Source organism: Cryptomeria japonica, chromosome 5 (genome assembly GCF_030272615.1).
Source record: "Cryptomeria japonica chromosome 5, Sugi_1.0, whole genome shotgun sequence".
In the NCBI taxonomy this organism is placed as follows: domain Eukaryota; kingdom Viridiplantae; phylum Streptophyta; class Pinopsida; order Cupressales; family Cupressaceae; genus Cryptomeria; species Cryptomeria japonica.
The window spans coordinates 572,323,190-572,340,752 of record NC_081409.1 but is presented as its reverse complement, the minus strand read 5'-3'; the positions used below and the strand labels follow the sequence as shown (position 1 = coordinate 572,340,752).

Genomic DNA, 17,563 nt, shown 5'->3' with positions numbered 1-17,563 from the left:
TGACAAAAAGATTATGGTGACAAACCAGATGAAGTCTTGTGGCAGAAATAAGTCAGAATTGCAGAAGAAAGAGAGCAGTAAGCAGAGACGGTGTGCAGATCTGAAACAAGGGAAGAAAAATAAAGAGAGTCAGGAGTTAGAGAATCCGATTGAGGTTCCGAAGGAGCTAAGGAAGAGGTTTGCAGATAAGGAAGATGTTTGGATAAGAAATGAGCATGGGGTCTATATCTCGAATCCTTTTCGATGTTCATGAGTTGCCTCTCATGGAACATCTCTTTCTACCTGGGGTGTCTGATGCAGGAGCATCCCCGCTCTATGAGGAATCTTGCATCAGCCAAAAATATTTCCTTTTTAGTCTAGTTCTTGTTCAGTTCTGTGTGTTCCTGTCAGTATGTTCCGGTAGTTGCTTTCTTTTCATTGCAGATCGTATTTTCGGTTTCCAAGCTGGTTCTTGTGCTTAATTCCAGATTCTCAATCCATTTGGAATCTTTTCCGGCAAGATATTGCTTCCTGTTTGACCGTTTCTAGGTTTCGGAGCAGTTTTGGGCTTACCGGTTGGTCTTCTTCTTTTCCGGAGTAGTTTTGGGCTTACCGGTTGGTCTTCTTCTTTTCCGAAGCGGTTTCTTGGCGTGTGGATCTATTTTGGGTCTTGCTTAATGTTCCTAAGTCCTTGGTCGACCTTCCTATTGATCCACACTTCTCGGTTGTTTTTCCGGAGGAATTTCTTTCATTCTTGGAGCCGACCTATTTACACGTTTCATTTTCCTGCATTGGTAAATGTAATCTTTTGTGGCTGACCCGGATATGTTCCGAAGGGTATATATATGGTTTCATGTGATCATTTCTAGGCAGTCAATGAGTAGGAGATTCTAGATTCATGATTGGAGATCCAGATGACTCGATTTCCGGATGGATTGTAATCTAGCATGTTCGCCTACATGTAACCAGTTGATTACTAGATGTTCTATGATGAATGTATGATGATAACCGCTTGGTTACCGGAGGTTATAAGATGATAATATGATCTGTTCCTGTACTCTTTCAATGTTTTATTGTTGCTTCCGTTGTGTTACTCTTGCTGCATAAGTCGGTCAGTTCTCTTTGAGGATTCACCGGTTATGGCTGCACCAATTCACTTCTTGACAGAAGTGGTGAAATCATCCTGACCATAACATTTTTGCAATCACTCTTGGTAGAAGAAGTAAATTCATAAAAACTAGAGTATTTTCAAAATCATCTTCTAGCAAAAGTGGCAAATTTGTCAGAGTAGAGAATGTGAAGACATTTGAAAGTACTTTTGACATATGATCTTAATATATTCATTGTAAACAATGTTTTGCGAGTTGGCTTTCATTGTAACCTTCATTATATGTTCACTTTGAGTGTTGTAAGTTCATAAAAAGGGATTGTCAAGGTGCAAAGACATGTTGCCTAGGTTGCATCTTGATGCAATTGTTGTTATAGTTCTATGTCACCCTTGATGCATGGAGAACGCTTACGCTTGTATTGGACTCAAGCAAAAGCACATTCTTCTATTATTTTCTTCCCTTTTGAGGGTTTCTCCAAGTGCAACCATGTTTCTCCATTTGTGCGTGTGTACTTCTTTTGTATAGAATTCTCTTGCTACATGTTTTCATTACCTGTTTTGCAATTGTTATGAACATGTTAGATTGTTTGAACATCTTTTAGAGGTGGATATTAGGTGTTTGAAGGTCTTTGTAGTGCTAACAATCAAGAACCTATAAGTTAGTGATTGATAGGAAAATATCTCCGGCATTTACACATCATGATCTATTACTATGGCATAGTAATTATAGGTCCTATATTGGCTTTATCTCTTGTACTCATTGAAGCAAAAACATTCTAAATAAACTTGATTTTTTATACTGAAATATGCATGAGTAACAAAATACAATGCGTAAATATTTTCAAGATTCAAATGCTTACTTGTCTATTTTAACAACTTTTACACGAACGGTTTCGCCTTCTATCAAAAAATCCTTTATGTCACGAACTAAATCCCATGAAATCTCAGATTTGTGAACCAATCCCTCTATATGGTAGCCTCCTGCCAAGATTAAGTATAGAAAATGATTTTAGATAAGCATTTGCTCACTCTCATGTTACTTGATAAAATAGTGACTTTACTTCTGGCTTTTGACTAAGCATGTGCATGAAGAAAAAAAACAAGCATTGTCATATGATAGAACAAAGTGTTGGATTGTACATTTCCATTATATGACCCAAAACTGAAGGATTGTGTTAAAGAATAAAACATTCAACAAAAAATGAAATATTAGCAAAACCACCTTCAAATGTCATGTCTAGCAAACTAACCATCAGGAAAGCGCAAGTATACAAAGGCACCAAACTCAACCAAACTGTTGACTTTTCCTTCAAACACATCTCCCACATTGACTTGATCGATATACTTTTCCCATGTTGCAAGTTTCTGAGAGAATGTCAATTTGTTTTCTTCATCATTTACTTCAATTACCTACAACATCAAGGCATAACAAAGATTTAGAAAATAGTATCAATGATATACAAGAGATTTAATCTTCATTTAATAAAATCATGCTTTACTAAAATTCTATTCAAAGACAACTTGTGGATTACTAGAGATATGCATTAGATGTCATACAAGTAAGTAATGTTAACAACATATACGTGAATGTCTTTACCTATTACTAAATATCAAATAACATGATAAAAATATAGTGATGCAACACAATAATTTAGTTCAAAATAATGGTACTTTCTAGAAATAATACTTAATAATGAACAACATTACATAAATATAAACGATGCAACACAACTTGTAAATTCAAAATAATTTTAGTTATAAAAAACTCTCAAACAAAAGAGATGACTAGAATTGAAAAAATAAATAAAATTTACAGTTTGGAAAATATGAGTAATCAAAAAAATCTTATTTTAAGACAAAAACCCATTCATCAAGTCAAAAAAATTTGATCCCACACACACTATTAGACCCATACCAAAAAAAAAACATTTTAATTTTTCAAGCTAAAATCTATCATCCACCAAATCCCAATCTCCACCAAATGTACACTTTTATGTTTTGAACTTTTTGGACAAAACTGCTTATGGAGCACTTTTGGACATGCTGGCCATTTTTTTATGTTTTGAACTTTGTAGTCAGAAATGCTTATGGAGGCTTTTGGACATTTTGTCCACTTTTATGTTCACTTTTTGGACAAAACTACTGATGGGGCACTTTTGGACATTTTGGCCATTTTTTATGTTTTGAACTTTTTGGACAAAACTGCTTATGGAGCACTTTTGGACATTTTGGCCATTTTTTTATGTTTTGAACTTGGTAGTCAGAAAGAACTTTGTAGTCAGAAATGCTTATATGGAGGCTTTTGGACATTTTGTCCACTTTTATGGCTCTAAAGGCAATTTTGTCCAAAAATGTTCAAAACATAAAAGTGGACAAAATGTCCAAAAGCCTCCAAAAGCATTTCTGACTACAAAGTTCAAAACATAAAAAAATGGCCAAAATGTCCAAAAGTGCTCCATAAGCAATTTTGTCCAAAAAGTTCAAAACATAAAAAATGGCCAAAATGGCCAAAATGTCCAAAAGTGCTCCATCAGTAGTTTTGTCCAAAAAGTTCAAAACATAAAAATTGGCCAAAACATATAAAAGTGCCCCATCAGTAGTTTTGTCAAAAAAGTGAACATAAAAGTGGACAAAATGTCCAAAAGCTGTTTTGTCCAAAAAGTTCAACGGGAAATACAACATAGAATGAATTGGTCAGTACTACTGAAGCAATTCTTACAATGATAGAAATGTGAAAGGAGATAGAGTGAAGTACATATCTTATGAATTCACAAACACATTCTAACCAATAATACTACTTGCTATTCTAAAATCAAATACAAGGAAAACGCAGAACCAGCCATCCCGAAACCCACTAAATTGCTTGTAACTCACTCAAAACCCCATAGAATCATGCCAAATCAGAAGCAAATGAAGCGTATGACATAAGCAAACAAAACAATACCTCGAAACTGCAACTGAAGAGCACCAACAGCAATGCACACGTCCCAATGCAATTTTGGAAATGGCGTTTTTGTTGAATAGTTCGATTTGCAACTGAAAATTGGAGAGTTCTCCAAATGCCACACCAATATAGGAGACTATCGTCTCTCTGGTACGCTTACAATGACCCCTCACCCAGACTGATGCATTCAACACAAGCAGCTACGAGAAAAATACACTTTCAGCCGGCACACACCAGCAACACCAGAAAACCAGCAGCACACAAATCTTTACCAACACACCCAAAAATCACTAAAAAGCTCACAACTATGCACCACAGCTAGGAGTGATGTCTCACACTCGAAACCGGAAGGAAGGATCTAGGAGGTATTCACCCTCGAAGAATGTCTGGAGTCAATCCAACAGCATAGCGAAATATTTTCTCTGGATATCCAAATGAGGAGCCCAACCTCTGTTTATACTGCCTCCCAATTTCGCCTCATTCCAATTGCATTTCATTTCATGGTGGACCTAAAGTGGCGCCCACTTTCCTAAGTCAAAATCACGTCAAGGAGAGGGGCCACAATTTTTGGCATTATAAACTTTTTAAAATATAAAGAATGAAGTCTCCTTTTAATCTCCAAATAAATCGCCCAAGCATGGCTTAGGAAAAATATCATATTTTGCACAATTTCTCATAGCATCAATAAGTAATAAAATAATTAAATAATAACCTTAGGATAAGGAAGAATATTTAATTAAATTGCTTATAGTTCCAGTACTGATTATTAACGGAATCCAGATGAGGTTGAGCAATGAGGATCACTGAATTGTGCTGGGACAGGACCAAATCCAGGACTACCAAAATAGAATGCCCCAAACTGCTACTTACTAAAAATAGTAAGTCATGAAATAATGCTCCAAAAATCGTTATCTTCGCAACCAGAGAAAGAGCTTGGCAAGCTTAGCAACTCTGTACAATCCTAACAGCCAAACCCTAACTTACTAAAAATAGTAAGTTCACATTCCACCCAAGTCTGGTCGGAACTCCAAGGAACATGGGAACCCTTAATTCACCTTTCCACATAGCCTACGGGTCTCCGGAATAGGCCAATGGACCACTGAATGCAACATCACAAGGAAGGGGACATTTCAATCCGCCCTTCCCAAAATTGCTTGTCCTCAAGCAATTGCAAGCCAGGATGGTATAAAACCTACTCATTCTCCCAAGTAGCATCCTCCACCAGTATGTCCTTCCCATAGATGACACACTCGCCGAAAACTCGGCGAGTGACAAAAACTCGCCGAGTTTTTGGACCTGGCGAGTAGTAACGACTTCTACTCGCCAGGAAAATTTGCCGAGTTTTTGGCGAGTTTTTGCCAAAAACTCAGCGAGTTCTAACCAAAAACTCGCCCGCATTCCCTTATCAGCCAAAAACGGCATAAAATGCATTCATTTTTTGTTTTTTAATATGGTTTTGGGTTGAGAAGGGGGAAACTCACTTGGAAGGGCTTACAAGGTGATTTGGAGTAATTATTGAATGATTCCAAGTGGATTTGAAGGGGATTTGAAGGGAAAATCAGATTCCAGGTAAGTTTTTTTTTTTTTTTCTATGCTTTTTTAAAACAATTTGTTTATTTTTTGTTGCATATAGATTGATTACAAATGATTCCTAGGTAGTCTAAATCATTTCTAAGTTATTTACACAAGTTTTGTTGAATTTTCACAATTTTTTTGAAGAATCTAGTTTTCAAAAAAAAATTCAAACCCTACTTTTTTTAAAAAAAAACTTCGAATGATGTCTAAATTTATTTAAACTAATGTAGATAGTTTGCTTAGTGCTAAATTGTTTAACTAAAATGCTAATTTTTTTTTTCACTTTGTATGTGTAGGTTAAGTAAGCATTAATCATGGTAAGGGAGCAATGGCCACTAGATCCATGCCCATCTGGATATATAGGCACCCGTCCTAGAGGTGCTAGAGATGGGGCATGGAGGTATGCCTATGAAGGACCTAATCCTGGGTCAATTATATGCATAAAGTGTGAGAGAATACTTCATGGAGGCATCAACCGCCTCAAATATCACCTTGCAGGAATAGATAGGCATGATGCTAGAGCATGCCCTGGGACCGGTGAAGAAATAAAAAGACAAATGAATGCCCTACTTGCAGCTGGGGAAGAGAAGAAATTGCAAAGGGAGATGGCAAAGCTAGCCATGAGATCAGCCATAGCTGAATCTCAAGGTGTTTCTATTGACCTTGAAGAGGAAGAAGAAGCACTTGAGGGCATAGTGGGCTCTCGGCGTGGCCCACGTATCCGCAAACCCACCATCACCTCGCCCATTGCTTTTGCTTCCTCTAGTAGAGTACTCGGCACTGTTCCACTTCCATCACAACGATCAGGGTCGATAGGTGATTATTTTGTGCCTAGGAACACACCTGGAGCACAACCATCATTAGATGCCACTGGATGGAATAAGGAGGTACATGAGAAAACTGACATTGCAGTTGCTGATTTTTGGTACTTCAACAACATTGCATTCAATGTGGCGGAGAATGCTTATTGGCTGAATTTGGTGACTTCTATGACAGTTTCAGGAAAGGCGTACAAGGCCCCTTCTCGCAGGGATTTGAGTGGGAGGTTAGTAAATTACCACATAGTCCACTTGATTTCATTTTTAATTATTTTTTAGATTTCTTGTTTATTAAATCAAAATTGTGTACTAAGACCTAATTTCACTTTGCACTTATAGGTTGCTCACAAATGCAGTTGCTAGGGCAAGAGAAGTGATGGAGGATCAAAAAATTGAATGGGCAAATTATGGCTGCACCATTCTTTCTGATGGGTGGACAGATGGCAAGAACCGCACCATCATCAATTTTTTGGTCGCCTGCAAGGACAATGTAGTGTTCTTGAAATCTGTTGATGCCTCCAACAAGGTGAAAAATGTAGAAACATTGGCTGGAATGTTGGAGCATGTCATCATGGAGGTGGGGGTAGAGAATGTGGTGCAAATCATCACAGATAATGCAGCAGCATATGTGTCAGCAAGTAGAATCCTTTTGAATTATCACCTTTAGGCATTAGCAATATTTTCATTTGTTGTGGGCTTTGTTTTACTTGGTTGCATATTTCTTAATAATAAATTCTTCTTTTGCAGAAAGAATCCTCCAAGAGAGGCACCCCACTCTTTTTTGGACACCTTGTGCAGCACATGTCCTTGACCTTCTTTTGGAGGACATAGGAAAACTTGAGTGGGTGACTCCAGTTGTGGAAGGTGCAAGGAAAATCACCAAATATATTTACAATCACCCTTGGGTCCTAAATTTGATGAGACAACACACCCAAGGGAAAGATTTGGTGAGAGTTGGTGTCACAAGGTTTGCAACGATTTTCTTGACGTTGCAAAGCATTCTTGCTGCATTGACTTCTTTGAAACAAATGTTTGTGAGTGGAGAATGGCTTAACTCACCTTATTCAAAGAAGCTTGAAGGAGAGTATGTCGCATGCATAGTTTTCGACAGCCAATTTGCACAGAGGGCTGCAGAGATTGTGAAGGTTGTTACTAACTTACTTCAAAACTTTAATTTTTAAATTTTAGTTATTCTTGATTCAAGTCTCTCATTACTAATTTGTAACTTCATTATTTAAATTTTGAACTTTTTGTAATTTGTATTTTTCAATTGTAGGTGTCAGAGCCCTTGGTTCGAGTTCTTCACTTGGTGGATGGGGATAAAACCCCAATGGGATATCTTTATGAGGCCATGGATAGGGCCAAGGAGTCTATCAAAAATTACTACAAGGGGGATAAGCTCAAATTTGATCCCATTTGGGAAATTGTTGATAGGAGGTGGAACAATCAGCTCCACCAACCCATTCATGTTGCAGGGTACTTCTTCAACCCTCGTTTTCAGTTCGAGGGTTCTTACTCAGATTCGAATGGAGATGTCATGGAGGGCCTCAGTACATGCATTGAGAGGATGGTACCTGATGTTGAGGAGAGAGACCTCATTGTGAGTGAGCTTCAAAATTATGAGGGAGGAAGGGGTAAGCTATTCTCTTCAGAGCTGGCTAGGAGAGGAAGAAACACTCAGACCCCAGGTATAACATTTGCCATTTGGATTTTGGGATCTAAAGACAAATGATTGATAAATTATGTTTTCTCTTTTCTCTTTGCTACCTAACTTTTCCATTTTATTTATTTTGCAGATGCTTGGTGGCAAAATTGGGGTGGAAACACCCATCTCAAAAAATTTGCCCTCAGAGTCTTATGTCAGCCTTGCAGTTCATCCAATTGTGAGCACAATTGGAGCTTGTTTGAAGCAATCCACACGAAGAAAAGGAGCAAGTTAGTGCAGAAACGGCTCAATGACCTTGTCTACGTGCAATATAATCTTCGATTGCGCATAAAGAAGGTAGAGGAACTAGAAGGTGGTCCAATTGACTTGGATGATATAGATCCTTACAGTGATTGGACATCACAGGAGCAGCCTCCATTGTTTTCCGACACTGACATCACTGATTTGGAGAGGCAGGCTATGGAGGAGGGGGTGGATTTGGTTTCAGGCTGGATGACATTGAGGAGGATGAGGATGAGGATGAGGATTTATTGCCAGTGCCAGAGGCAGGTGGAGACATAGCTTCATCCAGGATGGAGGATGAGTCTCAATCAACCATATCGAGCGAGGAGGCACAGTCACGCCCAGTCCCACAGCAGACTTATACAACTAGACAGTCTAGACCCTCTAGTTCTACCTCTCCCCAAGTTTTTGCTAGAGCTTGGAAGAGGAAATTGTAATTGTAATTTGTAATAATGTATTTACTTTTGTTTTTACAAAAACTATTTAGTAATTTACTATTTTGCTTCCAGGCTTCCAGCCATCAGCATTCCTCATGAGGATGCGATTTTGTAGACACTTTGCATTTAAATATATCTAGAATCAGCTTGTTTCTTTTGTGTTATCATTTATTGACTCATTGGATGCATCTTCTCATTAAATTTTGCAAAAAAAACGCATTTTTTACTAAGTTTAAGCATGTTTTTAAGTTGCCGAGTTTTTCGCCGAGTTTTTCGCCAAGTTTTTCCGAGTTTTTCCCGAGTTTTCGCTGAGTTTTTTTCCCAGGGGCTTGGCGAGTCGACCGAGTCACGAGTAGTTCAACTGTGGTCCTTCCACTTAACCAAATACTCTCGGATGGTTCTCCTCCTCAACAATCGTTCCCTGACATCAAGGATGGCCTCAGGAACTAGCACCTATTCTCCCTCTTCATCCAAAGGAGGTAGATTAGGAGAGACTATCACATTGTGCCCAAGCACCTTTTTGAGGCGTGACACGTGGAAGACATTATGTACTCGACTACTCGCTGGTAGCTCCAACTCGTAAGCCACAACCCCCACTTTCCTGATGACCCTAAATGGACCATAAAAACGTGGCTTGAGTTTTTCCGCTCCACACTTCTTGACAATAGACTGTCTGAAGGGCTGAAGTCTTAGGTAGACCATATCATCAACCTCAAATGAGTGCTCAATACACTGTTGATCAGCATACAACTTCTGTCGATTCTGTGCAATCTGGAGGTTGTCCTTCAATGCCTTCAGAATGTCCTGACACTGCTGAACCATATCCCTAGCCTGAGGTGCTCTACTATCTCCAAACACCAAATCAGCAAAGCTAGGGGCCTCATAACCATAAAGTGCCATGAAAGGAGACATCCTAATGGACATGTGATAAGTGGAATTGTAGCAGTATTCACCAAGATGTAGCCATCTTACCCAAGCCTTCTGCTGTTCTGAAACGTAGTTCCTCAAGTAACCCTCTAACCACTTATTTACTATCTTTGTTTGTCCATCTATCTGGGGATGGTAACTTGTGTTTGGGGTTAGCACAGTACCACATAATCTAAAAATCTCTTGCCAGAAGAAGCTTAGGAACTTGTTGTCCCTATCACTCACAATATTTTTAGGCAGCCCATGTAGCCTAAACACCTCACGGAAGAACAAATCAGCAACCTGAGCTGCTGTAAATGAGCTAGTGATGGCAAAAAAATGAGCAAATTTTGTCAATCTATCCACCACCACATAGATACAATCCTTCCCACTAGCCTTTGGCAACCCAGTGATGAAATCCATAGAGACACTTTCCCATTTTTGACTGGGAATTGGCAATGGTTGCAATAAACCAGCCGGTGCTGTGTGTTCATCTTTATTCTTCTGACAAGTATGGCATTCCCTAACGTACTTCAAGACATCTCTCTTCAACCCTTTCCAAGAGAATCTCTCTCAAATCTGCTTGTAAGTCTTGAAAAAACCTTGGTGGCCAGCAAGGGGAATGTCATGAAAAGTCTGTAAGACCTTCTCCTTCAACTTCGATTCAGGTAGAAGAAGGATCCTTCCCTTATACAAAATCAATCCATCAACCAAACTATACTTTTCATCATGAAAAGTGCCTTCAACAATGCTGGTTGCAAACTGATTTTTGGCATAATCAGCAAGCAATAGGTCCCTCCAATCAGCAGTAAGCTCACATATAGAGCTTAGATGGGGTCTCCGTGAAAAGGCATCTGCCACTATGTTGTTCTTCCCTTTCACATACTCAATGTCGAAGTCATAAACCTGAAGCTTACTAACCCACTTCTGCTACCTTTCATTCAAATCTTTCTGGTGCATGAAATGCTTAAGACTATTATGATTAGTCTTAACAACGAACCTACTTCCCACCAGGTACTGCCTGAATTTCGCAAGGGCATGCATTATGGCAAGCATCTCCTTGTCATAGATTGAATATAGCCTTTCAGGCCCTCTCAGCTTTCTACTTTCAAAGACAATAGGGTGCTTGTATTGCATAAGAACTGCACCAACACCTTCCCCTGACGCATCACATTGCAGTTCAAAAGGCTTGGTGAAATCTAGTAAGGCCAAAACCAGGCATGAGCTCATGATTTCCTTAAACTGATCAAACACTGTTTGTGCCTTTGCAGACCACTCAAAGGCTCCTTTCTTAGTGAAATCTGTGAGGGGGGCAGCCAACTGAGAATAACCCTTCACAAGCCTTCTGTAAAAACCACAGACCCAAGAATCCTTTCAAATGAGTTATGTTCTCGGGTGGTGGCCAATCAAGGATAGCTCTAATCTTTTCGGGATCCACCTTCACACCCTTTGCACTGATGATGTGCCCCCAGTAGAGCAACTCCCTCATTCCAAACTCACACTTAGATTCTTTGGCAAACAATGATTCAAACTCCAGAATGCTAAGAATTTCATCTAAGTGTTGTAAGTGCTCCTTCCAAAACTTACTGAAGATGAGAATGTCATCGAAGAATATGAGCACAAACTTCCTCAACTGCTTCTGAAAGATTATGTTCATGCAGGACTGAAATGTGGCTGGAGCATTAGTCAAACCAAAAGGCATGACTAGAAATTTGAAATGCCCAAAGTGGCATCTGAAAGCAGTCTTCTCCACATCAGAAGCCCTCATTCTGATTTGATGGTATCCCGATCTGAGATCTATCTTGGAGAAGTACACGGCACCATGCAACTCATCAATGAGCTCATCAATCCTCAGAATGGGGTACCGATTCTTGATGGTCTTCTGACTTAAGGCTCAATAATCCACGCACATACGCATGGTCCCATCCTTCTTCTTCACCAATACAACAGTCGAAGCAAAGGGGCTCTTGCTTGGCCTAATGTAACCCATGTCTAGAAGCTCCTTAATGGCTTTCTCAATCTCATCCTTCTGCTTCTTTGGGTATCAGTAAGGAGTAATCATGATAGGCTTAGTACCCTCTTCCAACTCAATGATGTGTTCAGTACTGCGCTCAAGCGGCCTACTTGGGAGTGGAGTCTCAAACACCTTGCTCCTCTTTGAAATCAAAGCCTGAATGTCTTCAGGATAGCTTCTCCTTTCTTCAAATGAGTGGGATGGCATGACCATATACTCAGGAGATCTTCTAAGTGGCGGATTTCCAAAGACCTTGCTCTTGTCTGTGATTAGAGCTTGAATATCAGTAGTGTAGCTGCCCTTGTCTTCTAATGGGTTTGATGGCATTAACACACATTCTGCTGCCCACTCTACTTGGTTATGATGGATCAGCCTCTCCATCCTCTTCAAGGATACAATCCGAGGACCCCCATTTGACATTCCTCGCAAAACCACCTTCTTCCCTTCAGTCATGAACTTTAACTCCATGGTTTGCAAGTTAAGAATGATCTCTCCAAGAGATCGCAGCCACTGAATGCCTAGGACCACATCATCGGTCCCTCCAATATTGACAACATAGAAGTCATCCTTGACTTCATAATTACCAAGCTTCATTGACATGTTCGACACCATACGTTTACAACAAATTGTTGATCCATCAGCCACCATGACCTTGAAGTCTTCAACATCTTTAGTGATAAGACCTCTCTTGGCAACAATCCTAGCATCAATGAAGTTGCGAGTTGCTCCTGTATCAATTAGAGCAACAAGTCAGTGCTCTCCCAATGCTCCTCAAACTCTGAATGATTCATTCTTGTGGAAGCTGGAGAGTTGGGCAACTATACCCTTATCATCTTGATCACTTTCAGGCCCTTCTGGAGCCTCTTCATACTCACTTTCCTCCGAATCAAGCTACTGTTCTGAATTCTCAGAATCTGATCCATCAACTGAATATGCTTCCATTTGTCGAGCATTAACCTTTCCATGGCATCTATGACCCGGAACCCAAGGTTCCTTGTATGAATAACACAAATTCTTCATCCGAAGTTCTTGACGGAGCTCATCATCCATCTGGGGAGGGAACTTCTTAGGCTGATTAGAAAATTTCTTCTGGTCTTTACGAAATGGGAAAGGCTTTGACTGAAAATTAGACTTAGGGGCAGCCAACTCCATGCTTCTAGCCTTCTTGATTGCATCAGCCAAGGTGGGCAGGTCAAAGGCTTTTACCCAGCCTCTCAATGGTTCTTCAAGTCCCTCAGTGAACAGGATCACCAGTCTTTTCTCCGAGATACTACTAACCATAACTGAAAGATTCTGAAATTCAGTTATGAAGGTGTCCACAGTGTTGTCCTCATTTTTGTTTTCAAAAATGAAGGACCACAACGGTGAAATTTTTATGAAAAAATTGAAATTTTTACTCTATGGCACGCTTCCCGAGGCAAAAATTCGACTAATCCTTGGACTGGCTTAATGCTCAGTCCATTCTCGAACTACGTTTCGAATTTCGTCCAATTCTGGGTTCGTTTGCTATGCCTTTCCTTCAATTTCGGGTTTTAAAACCCCGACTGCAGGTGGAGAATTTTCTTCAAACTGCAAGTTTTAATGATATTCATTGTTATGGTCTTTGTAGGGGAATTTTTGATCAATTACATGTGCACTTTTATTTTAAAAATGTCACTTGTAATTTATTTTAAGTTTCCCCTTTAATGTTTTTATCTTTTTATTGTTTTTTGTTCATTTTTAGTTAAAATAGGGATTTTTTGGCTCAACTGCAAGTAAACTTGCAGTTTGTTCAAAAAACCCCTACTTTAATGGTTTTTGCATGTAATAGGGATTTTAAATCCCCATTACATATGTGCAAGTGTTTTTAACTTGTTGTAGGGATTTTATTTCCCTTTTACAAGTATTTTTAAACTTGCAGTTTGCTCCAAAAAACCCGATTTTGCCTTGCAAATGCATTTTTGACAATTTTAAACTTGTCATTTGTCCAAAAAAACCCGATTTTGGCTTGATGAGTGAAAAAGTGAAAAATTAAACTTGCTATTTGTCTTAAAAAACCCGATTTTGGCATGAAAGTGGGAAAAGTGAAAATCGAACTTGTTATTTTCTCTCTAAAACCCGATTTGCTTCATTTTGGACAAATCGAACTTGTCATGTGTCTCCCAAAACCCGATTTGCATGAAAAATTGATTTGTTGAAGATTTCAAAGCAATTTTTTGTGGAGATTTTTTAGGGAAGGAAGGCGTTTTTGCTTCTACCCTATTTTCATGCAATCATCAACATCTTTCATGCCAAATGGAGGTTATATTGACTGGTTTTTGAAGCTAAATCAGCAAAAACGTGGTTCTTTAAACCCACATTTTGGGCGCTTTTTACTTCATAAATCTGCAGTCTCCTTAAGCGTTTTGTCTTCTTCTACCTAGGCGTGGAGGGAGAGAGGGTTTTCGCACCATTTGATGCCGTTGGAGTTTATTATGGTGGCCACGTGATTTCCTTTGGCCACGTTTTCTCTCTTTGACAGCGTTTTCAATCATTTGGATCATTGTTTCTTCTTCTACCTTAGGCGTTTTGCTTGGATGCACACTATCATTGGCATTTTGGTCCTCCAAGTTTAAGATTGCTGCTATATTTGGGGCATTTTTACAAAAAACGTGATAAGGGTTTGATATTCCGGATTGCTCCTTTTCACCGGTTTTGCTTCTTTATTTCAAGAATTGTTGCATTATTGGAGAAGCATTTTGCATTTCTAAGAAAGGTATGTTCTCCTTCCTTTCTTCTCTTCATTTTATTATTTTCTTGTTTTCTTTATTTTTCGTTATTAGTTGCATTTTTGGCATGTGATGTTCTTCCCAAAAAAAAAATTGGTTTTTGTGAAAGAAATCTTCCCCTTGATATGCAATTGTTGAATTGCATTGTTCTTCTCAAAATTCCCTCTTAACTTGTATTCGGGATTTTTAATCTCGATTACAAGTTCGCTTAAAATTCTTGTTCTTCCCCTACGGTTAAGGAATTTAATCATTTTTGGTTAAAATTCCAAGCTTGAAAAGTGTGAAATACCCCTCCCTTGCAAATTCGGGTTTTAAAAACCGGATTACATGTTGAAGAGTTCTTCCCATTTTCATAAAAATGACTTTCCCGGATATTCCCATTTCTATTCATTCACATTCCCCATATCCGTACTTTCCATTTCCATCATTTCCCGCAAGTCAGAATCTCATTTTTCGTCCATTTCTCCATTTTCGAATTTACAAGTGTACTTGTATTCGGGTTTTAAAACCCCGATTGCATGTATGTCCTTTCCAACTTGTATACTTGCGAAAATTTTCCCAAGATCCGAAATTGGTCAAAGTCAAGATTTTCCCATTTCTCCATATCTCCCCTCTTCCTCTCACAAAACCGTAAAATTCAGAGATCAAAGTTCTACTCATTTAAAGAAGGAAGAATGATATTTGCAGCTAATTATGATGTTGCCTTAACTCTTTTAAGTCTTCATCACAGCATTCCAGGTTCACAATCAATGTCAGATTTGCCGGCATCGCCAACTCCAAAGAAAATGAAATACAAATATGACAAATACCAGAATGAGGTTGCACCTTCCCAGGTTTCTTCTCCTTTGGATCGCATCAGGGACACGGAAATAGGGCACGTTGATATGGCAGACTTCATCAACAGGGTAGAAGATCCACAGGATAACAATTTGCAGCGGCTGTTGGACAACCATATCCATCATGCATCTTCTTTCCCAGTGGCTGCCCTAGAACCTGAGTTCGTTTTTGCATGCGCCCATCATTTTGACAAAGAGTCAAGAGTCATTAAAAATGATGATGGTGAAGCTATAATTCATCTTGATGCGGATACAATCGAAAAGGTCTTCAAAATACCTCCTGCACCTGTTTATATGGAAATCACCAAAGAAAGTGCAGCAGAGTATTATGTGAAAAGGGAAAAAAATTGCAAGCGACACATCAATAGGTGGATCCAAGAGCCACGTCCTTCCTTTTCAAGATGGGCAAAGTTGTACCGTTGTGATTTCAAGTGGGAGATAGGAGACATCATCACTCTTCTCAGCAGGATGATGGGCCTTGAGCACTCTAATGTCTTTGAGCCATGGATGTATGAATTCATTATGTTCATACGGCAGTCGCATCACATTTCATGGGGTGAAATCATCAACAATGCTTTGTGCGAACAACTTGCAGCAGTTCCTACCACTATGACCTTCTTCATGAATTCTTATTTGGTATATTTAGCAACGTCACTTAGACACTTTCCAGGTCTTTCTACCAAGGGTGATCGCTCGCTTATACCAGTTTGGGAATATTATGACCAGTTGCCATTGAAACCTAGCAGACTGCATTTCAGAAGAGTCCAAGATGCATTCTTTGGATATTTCATGTGTCAGTTTGACGTGGATCTCAGAAACAAAAGAGTATCAGATGAGGCATGGGTCAAAGTGTCTGAGTATGGGTGTTTATTCCTGCAATTTCCCACCTTCACCTATATGAGGATTGGATGCTATGATGGACAGCCATACATGCTTCCAAGATACCCAACCGATAAGATAATTCTTATGGAGTTGGGAAGACAGATCATGGCTGTTCATACTTTTCAGTCTGCTAGACACAAGGTTGGAATGGGGATCTCTAGCACAAACCCATTGAAAATTGGTCGATATTCCCTTGTCACATTTGTGAAGGCCAAGGCCATGGAGGCTGAATTGCAAGAAATCAAGCTTAAGAGGTTCAAACCTAGAGCTGATTTTGATTATAGAGGTATGAAGCAGAAGATCAAGAAATCCTTTGTGCATGTTCATCACATTGAAGACATCTGGGTAGATCTCCGCACGGAAGCCGAAGTTCTGAAGATGGATTACTGCAGGCTCACTGTTGAGCAAATTGTTGACTTGAACTTGGCGGATATCCCACAAGGGATGATCGATGACGGGCATATACTTGATCCTAAATACATTTCACGAAGGGTTGAGGAAGCTCCACTTCCTTTGATCCAATGGTCAAACAAGGAGTGCGTCTCCATCCTTGATAGATTTCAGCCTATCTTGGCCAACACTAACGCATGGCTGAAAAGTAATGCTGTTAGACTTATCAAAATCAAGGTTGGTAAAGAAGATGATTCTACAGGGCCTCTTGGACGGAAGTCTGAGATTCAGATTGATAACAAAGAGGGTGCTTCATCTTCAGGTACAAGGATCAAGTTACGAGTTAGTCGTGCAGTTGTGCTTCCTCCTGAGGAGACGACTACTCGTGGGAAGGAGAAATCACGGTTCCATGTTCGAGTGATCAATCTGAATAATCCAGAAGAGGGGCAGCAATCTAACGATGCACCTAAGTCTCCAGTTTCAGACTCGCCTCACGAGGTCATTCCTCCAGTTTCCATTGAGACGTCTCTTTCTCCTCCTGATTTGCTCGTAGATGAGTCTCCTCAAAATGCAGTTCCCATTTCAGCATACGAGCCTTCTCCTGATCAACAACGAGAAAGTGTGTTGAAAGTTCCTGAAGATAATCCCACTTGCATTCAGTTATCAGAAATTGATACTTCCACTTCTGATTTTGAAGAATTCATGAGGCAATCTTCATGTCCATTGGTAACTGAGCAAACAGTGGTCGCCATTCAAACAAATATTCCTCCCAGGGTAACCACGGTAATTCAAACAGAAACTGCTTCTCCTTTGCCTACGGCTGCTACTGGAAGTGAGCTGATGACTTTGCCTCCATGGCTTAGTTCTTTCACCCCGAAAAGAAAGAAGCAAGAGATCTCACCTGATGCCTTTGACTACCAGCAACTCAAATAGTCCAGATCCAAAGTTGCTAAGAAGGCGAAGACTATCTCTAGGGTAA

At 39.5% G+C, this 17,563-nt stretch overlaps 1 protein-coding gene across 2 annotated transcripts in view; it reads right to left on the bottom strand.

Annotated features, from left to right (window-relative positions):
* The window catches only part of LOC131036786 (uncharacterized), a 193,281-nt gene that overhangs the window by 87,357 nt on the left and 88,361 nt on the right, over positions 1-17,563 (bottom strand). For both annotated transcript variants that reach the window (XM_057968776.2, XM_057968774.2), the window contains exons 4-5: positions 2,338-2,497; positions 1,948-2,068 (exon numbers count right to left, since the gene is read on the bottom strand). In XM_057968776.2, coding sequence (XP_057824759.1) covers positions 1,948-2,068; positions 2,338-2,497 — 281 coding nt within the window. The remainder of the gene's footprint in view (positions 1-1,947; positions 2,069-2,337; positions 2,498-17,563) is intronic.